Below are 7,634 nucleotides of genomic sequence, written 5' to 3' on the forward strand. Positions count from 1 at the left end.
TCATAAGTAAGAAGACAAAGACAACAATAGCGATTGTTTTCTCCTACATTAGTTTTGACCTAAAATCCTAGTGTTCTATGTGTGTTGTTCATTTACTATGATTTCCTAGGTTCTTTACTTCATATTTAAAATAATTTTCTAGTATAATGATAAAAGATAATCATTTGTTAGAAAAATCAGTAAGCTGGGTATACGTTGGTTTTTTTCTCTGAACCAACATACTTACACAGATCATTTTAACAGCAGTAGCATAAATATTTCATAATATCAAATTTGGAAGTTTGCATTTAATATATTGATTCACACCCCTTCCGTCCCAATATTTTTACCAACACGTTATAGGGCCAAAAATCGATCATTATTATAGGACAAGATTCTCTAGAATTTGATAAGAATTTCAAAGATTTTACCAGCATTAAATTTGTTGAGTTTGACTTGTTGGAGGTGAATTGAATGAGGGATGACTTGGAAACCTTGTGACACTCTTGGTCTTGGCCTTGATTGTTGGATATATCATTTTAATCCGATTCTATAAGAAGGATTGTTTCGGTTATCCTCCTTCTGGTGTTTTTCTCTAGCTTTCTTGTGTCCATCGTCTTTTGGTTATCTTCATGTTTTGTACATTTGGTAATTAGTTGATGAAGAGAATATAATATAAGTAATAATAATCCAACAAGTACTCACAAGTAATTATCAAGTTATGAGAAATCAATCATTATCTAGTAGTACTTGGTTTCTGAACACTAAGGAGGATTCTCAATCCTAAAAATTTTACCAATGATTCTTGGGCTAAAGTTTTTGCTTGTTCAATCTACATAGTGAACACATCTCCCAAAAATACCGTGAAAGGTAAAGTTCCTCAAGAATCATGGAGTTGAACAAATTCAATTGTCTCTTATTTGAATGATTTTTACTATATTTAATATTTATGTCGTGGAAGAGCTAAGTAGGAAACCTAAAAATAGGGGTGAAAATACATTTTCATTAGATAAACATGAAGTATGATTTCCATAATGTTTCCTTAGGGATAAATTGCCTTTATTGATGCTTTAGGTGACCTCAAATTGAGAAAAATCAGGTGCAAGAGAGAAAAGGTGGTAGAGTGATTTTCTAACTTGTGATATACACAATTAATGTTTACTAATGACATGGATTGTGGATCAATGGATTATAGAAAGTCTCGTGTGGTTTATGAGAAAAGTATCCGTAGAGATATGGTGTTAAGCTCTATGTGTGGAAAACTGTGGGGAGAGGCGGAGTGTAGAGAAAGAATGTACAAAGAGAAATATATGCATAATTTTTGCACAATTTGGCAAATAAAAGTGCTGCATCTAGAGGAAAGAGTGTGAAGGAACTTATGTAAAGTTTTTTCAATGAAATTTTTCCTGCATAGGACTAGAACATTTTTTGGGTCATTCTTTTTCCATTTAAAAAAAGTTTTCATAAAGAAATGTTTGATCCTCTAAACATTACGATGAGTATATACTAATTTATATGATATTATTATCTTAGTTTTGAAAATAAAAACACATTTTTTATACATATAAATAGACAATATTTTATAAAAAATTAAATTTTGAGTTTTATAAAACTGCATTAAATATTATGAATATGAAATTAAAATCATCTAAATTCATTCAATATATAAATTATGATGGTTCACAAATTCGGCACAATATTGCCATTTTAGTTATTTAAACCATTATTTTATATTCATCTAAATCCAATTAACATAATTTTTTAGACTAATCTTTGTTTAATTAATGTACTTTTATATTTTTTTATGATTTTTTTTTAAGTTTCTCCTTATTATTATAGTTTTATTATTATTTTTATTTTAATAAAGGAATTGTAGTTAATTTTGGAAATATGCTTTCGTAATTATGTTGGAATTCAACTATATAATTGGTAAAATTGTAATTTTTCATTCCTCAAATTACATTTTTATTTTTTATCTGAGAAAATCTTCATTACCGTTAATCTTTAATCTAAACCACTATTTACAATTCCATCAACTGTTTTAAATTCCTGAAAATGTTTATGATGATGATGATGGTGGTGGTTAACATCCATTGAGACCAAACTTCTGTCTATCAGACTTAAAGAAACAAATTATTTAGTTTGATATAATTTTGACATCGTAAAAGGCTAGGAAGGTCACTATTGCAACAAAGATTTTGAAATTGAGATTTAATGTGGTTGTACGTGGGGCACTCTAAGAGGAAGTGATTTTCATCATTGATGTTCGTATTCTCACAGAGATGGCAGAACCATTCCATCCATGATGTTTTAGGAACTACCCAATGACCTGTTTCACTATGGAGCTCATGAGAGTTCGTTCTAATCTTGGCTATATTAATTTTCTTCTTTGGCTAGTTAAAATAGAGAGATAATTTTGATCTTCTAGGGGTGGGGTTGATGACCTCCTTATAATATCTTAATGTTCTTTTAGCTGCTAATTCTTTCTCACGCCACATTTTCTCTTTGAACTTAGAAGTAGCAATATTTTTAATGTTATTAATGGTTTGCAATGCAACATTCTCGTCGATCTCCCAATGGTTTATCTAGGCCTTGGTGTCTTTATACCAACCTCGTTTGAGCCTTAGGTGATTTTGGTTGGAATTTAAAGCTAGCTTAGGAAGTCTATGGTCTCATATGTTATTGAGTTTGTGCTTGTACAACAAAAGCCTAGTCATAGCTAGGCTCTCGATAGGGGAAAGACCCACTTCTATACAGAGAATAGGATAGGGTGTGTTGCTTTTAATTTTGAGGTTTTATGTTATAAAACGCTTCTGGATTTTCTCAATCTTTCTCTAGGATTCTCTAGAGATGCTACAACCCCAAACATCACATCCATATAAGATAATCGAAGTGACTGAAGTTTCAAAGAGGAACTTCTTTCTATCCCACATTAGGAGGTTTGTCGTTTTACAATTATTTTCAAGACCGAAATAAGCTTTCCATCCCCCATTAATCCTTTTCTCAATGTTATAGTTCCAGTTGAACTTGTGATGAATATCAATTCCTAGGTACTTGTAGGAAGACACTTTCTCCAAGTTACTATTGTCATACATAAAATTAGCGTAAGTGTCCTTCTTGGATTTGATAATCGTAACTTTTGTTTTGTTAGTGTTAACAATCATACCCATGATAGAGCAAAATTCCTTAAGAAGTATAAGTTGCTTATCAAGATAAGATGGGCACCTTGCGAGAAGAACAATATCGTCAGCGTAGAGAAGAAGGATGATGACTATCCCAGCTAAGATCGTGCCAACACATCCTACTTCCTCTAAGCAACCTTCTAACTTTTCAATGTAAATGCCAAATATGGTAGGGGAGAGGGGGCAACCTTGTTCAACTCCGATATTACACTTAATATATTTCGACCACCGCCCATTACTCTTTAACTTGGAAATTACATTCTCTTATAACCTTATAGAGGCATCTCTCAACTCAAAAGGAACCTTTAGCTCTTCTAATCTGTTCCAAAGGTTGTTTCTAGTAACCATATCGAAAGCCTTTCTAAAGTCCACAAAACAACAAAAGAGATTGGATTTATTATTGCGGCATTCCTCCACAATGATCCTAAGTGTAACAAGGTGGTCTGTTGTTGAGTGCTACTTTTTAAAACCCTCTTGGCCTTTAGCCCCCTTACCTTCACTTTCAAGAGATATGCTCAACTTCCTTTCCAAAATAATACCATATAACTTGGCTAGGAAAAGACTGATCATAATTATCCAATAATTAGAGGGGTTATTTGTATTCCCACTTTTAAAAATAAAAATAATAAGACTTTGAGTCCATATATATATAATACATTAAAAAAGTTATAATAATATCAAAACTCATCGTAAGACACATTATTCACCATGAGACCATAATTTTAATAAAGGTCATATTATCTCATACACATGTTTGATGAAAAATATTCCATACAACCTAAGTATGTTCCAGATACACGTTCATAAAGGTACCAAGATTGAAGCTTAAGGCTTTATAATGATTAAAATAAACCTCTCCATAAAACAATAAATAATCAATTTGAAGTGCATTGTCATAGATCTCGAAACGAAACTTCTCTCTGTGGTTCGGTATACCCACGGATGTGTATTAAGGTTAGAAAGTCAATGTTTCAATATTCTTTCCAAAATAACGTAACAAAAAAAAATATCACCGCAATTATTCAACGCTTCCCTGTAAATATCTTTGGAGAACTTAAGCAGTTTGATCGTTTCGATTGTCAAATTATTATTATTTTATTTTATCATAGAAAATAAATCATTTCAATATTCTATATTATTTTAAAAACGTTTTTAAGTAACTAAATAAAATTTAATTATAAAATTATAAAATTTAATCATAATTGATTTAAAAATAATTAAATAAGCAATAAATCTTTACTAACTATTCTTCTGATATTTAAATTTTTACAGATTTAATAGAAATATCAAATATAAACGTAACTTAAAGATACACACAAATAATATTTTGAGAATTTCAATCTAATTCTAAACCAATTTAACTCCGAAAAATCTTAATCAAAATCACACATGAATAAAAAATTTAGTACTAATTTTTCACAAATTAAAAAGAAAACAGAAGAAAAAGAAAATAGCAAAACATTTTAGAATATCATAACCTAACCTGTTGCTATATATCATGTTGCTATATATATGTTTAAAAAGAGATTTTTTTTTTTTTATGATTTAAAGAAATAGGTTAATAGTTGAAGACTTAGAGGCATCCAGTAGGAGTTCAAGTCTGTTCTTTATGGACCACTAACAAATCATTTCAAGTGGTGAGTCAACATCAACTACAGATAACAGCCAAAATTGATTATCATCACTGTAAATTTAACAACTAATTAATTTTCCCACCCTGTAAAAAAAATGTGTAACAAATAAAAAATAAAAAAATTTACCAACCATTTTAAAAAGTAATATCACATCGTGACATAACCAACCATTTTAAAAAGTAATATCACATCGTGACATAACCCACCGAGAGAAGAATCGAAGAACCCCTCCCTGATTCTGTTTGGAAAGTGCCTGGTTCCCACAAAGGACTCGAAAGTCTTACTTTTAATTAATTACAGACTGATTACAAACAACATGCATATACTACATGCTGTCCCATGTTTTGCAATTATATATATATATATATAAACAATAATCAGCGTACCCTGCCGCAGGTAATCTGTTCTGGTTGTTCGGGAGTAATGCATAACTTTTAAGAAAACCAATATTACGCTGCAGGCCCACGTTACTGTAGACATGCCTCCCTTGGCTGGCTAATCACGATACTATTTTACTAATAATTAAAATATCATTTTCAGGATAAGAAATTACTGGCACCTTAGATGAAGCCGACGTTTCTGGGTGGTAACCTCCTTCGGGTAAGGAGGGACCATATGGTCGCACCGCCCATTCTGGTAACTACACTCACGCGTGAACACGGTTTCCACACGGTATTGTGTGTTTAATATTCAACTCTGGCTATATATAGAACACCACTTCGTTACCATCTCCTCAAACTAATCTGTTGAACAATTTGAGTTTCGTGAGAGCGTACAAGCCAGTCTCTGCATCTCCTTCCATTCCTTTGGGATCTAATTCAATTCAGTTTCTGAATTTCGTCACAATCAGTTGTAATTGGAGTTTTTGAAAGGATGTCTGAGAATAAACACCAGCACCAGCACCATTTCCACCACCATCACAAGGAAGAGGAGAGCAAGAATGCCGCTCCAGAAGCGACGCCGTACGAGAAAGCGGTAAAGGAGGAGAAGCATCATAAACGAATGGAGCATTTAGGTGAACTGGGAACAGTAGCCGCTGGAACGTTTGCACTGGTACTGCATATATCCATCTTATTCCTTACTGTATATATCTCTCTTATTCCTTTATTCCAATTTTCGTGATGATGACGTCATTTGTTTTCCTTTATCAAAGGTATTAATCGTTTTCTAAAATCTGAATTACAATAATTTATTGTGAATTGATGAACTAGATCAACCGGAAAAATATATTTTCCGGACTTATAGCGTTTACCAATACTATGATTGTATTATTAATTAGGTCCTTCGGTGTGCAGTACGAGAAACATCAATCAAAGAAGGACCCAGAGAATGCGCACAAGCACAAGATTGCAGAGGAGATTGCAGCGACAGCCGCAGTGGGGGCAGGGGGCTACGTCTTCCACGAGCATCACAAAAAGAAGGAATCTCATCAGGAAGTGAAACATCACGACTTTTAGCCACGTGCTGATGCGTTTTAATAATTGTCTTTCCCTCCCTGAACAAATAATTTGTCATGCTGCCACTCATTTCACTTTTCTTTGTTTCTTCGATCATTCTGTGATTCTAATAAACATTGTAATGTGAATAATTAACAATACTATGCAATTGCTGCCATTAATCTATGTATGGAGCTTCTGATTCCAAGAGTACCATTTCAAACGTTTTAATTGTTGGCATAATGTGTAAATCGTGTCTAGCTCCGCCGTGGTTGGGGCTTGTGTAAATTCTGGGTAAGTTTAGGAAATGAATGTTAGAGTGTTCCAAAATTATTTTCCGTCCGTCTCATGGGGAGTCACTTCCTGTACTTAAGCTGCAATCGTGTAAAACAGTGATCTATCTTCCTGCCCAGTTTGTTTTGACTCAATTCATTAATTACCCTAATCCTCTGGACTGTATTTAACTGATATATTTGCCGTTCATCGCATTGGAAAAATTCCCTTTGGTTAGTCGCCATCGTGTAAAACAGCGATGTAACATGTTTTGATTCAATTGATTAATAAGCTAATATTTCTGAATCTATTAAAATAATAAAGAATTTTCTCAACAATTATTTGGATATGAAGGAAGTTTTACGCAGAAAACTTTTTTTTATAAGAATAAAAATATTATTTTTAAACATTTACTCAGGTTTTTAACGAAAGTTGATATGTGTACATGTATTGAATAAAGTTGCTCATTGGAAATTACAATTTATTATTGTAATTTTATAGCTAGTTTAGATTTATCTTAATTACACATTTATCACTCATAGAGATGGATCAAATCTCAAGAGGTTCTGCAATTTTTTTAATGCAAAATTTTATCAGGCATAGAGATGATCAAATCAAGGAGATACCAAATCTCTAAATATAGAAACCTCTTTTTTTACTGCAAAATCTGAGTAAAGGTTTGAACCTTGAGAAATTGATCCCTCTTAACAATTCATAGATACAAAGTTAAGATGGATCTAGGTTTCTAGGTTAGTTTGTCATGTGTAGTGACATCATTTTAAATATGATAAATTTGTCTAAGACTAGTATTGTTGCCTTAATTTTAAATTTATTCAGTTACCTTAGTTTTTTGAAATTATAGAGATCGTTAATAACTTGAATGATGAAAAATGATGAAATAAAAATTTTGAATGGACTTGAACAATAGAAAATGTGAATAATAAGAATACAGTGAATTGCAAATAGCCTTCATTGTGATATTCTCAAACTATTTTGTTCTACAGGGCTTATTGTCAGCCCTATTAGTTTTTTCATATTTTCTTATCGACCATATGAAAAGGGTAATTGAAAATGTGTAACATTCAAATCTGTAAGTCAAGCTATTGTAGTAAATATATTAATAGCAGCTT

At 32.0% G+C, this 7,634-nt stretch overlaps 1 protein-coding gene across 1 annotated transcript; it reads left to right on the forward strand.

The window, feature by feature from the left end:
* Positions 1-5,549: 5,549 nt before the first annotated feature.
* LOC149201454 (uncharacterized) lies at positions 5,550-6,528 on the forward strand. Its single transcript, XM_089399730.1, has 2 exons — positions 5,550-5,848; positions 6,091-6,528. Exons 1-2 carry the CDS (start codon positions 5,669-5,671, stop codon positions 6,250-6,252), a joined length of 342 nt encoding a protein of 113 aa, XP_089255856.1. The 5' UTR covers positions 5,550-5,668; the 3' UTR covers positions 6,253-6,528.
* Positions 6,529-7,634: the final 1,106 nt, after the last annotated feature.

Source organism: Pinus tabuliformis, chromosome 2_1, assembly GCF_031772625.1.
Source record: "Pinus tabuliformis cultivar Carrire ecotype Pingquan chromosome 2_1, CPIR1, whole genome shotgun sequence".
Taxonomy (NCBI): domain Eukaryota; kingdom Viridiplantae; phylum Streptophyta; class Pinopsida; order Pinales; family Pinaceae; genus Pinus; species Pinus tabuliformis.

Coding starts and splice junctions, on each gene's coding strand:
- LOC149201454 (XM_089399730.1), top strand. CDS start 5,669: ATGTCTGAGAATAAACACCAGCACCAGCACCATTTCCACCACCATCAC. Junction 5,849..6,090: donor CCGCTGGAACGTTTGCACTG/GTACTGCATATA, acceptor TTCGGTGTGCAG/TACGAGAAACATCAATCAAA.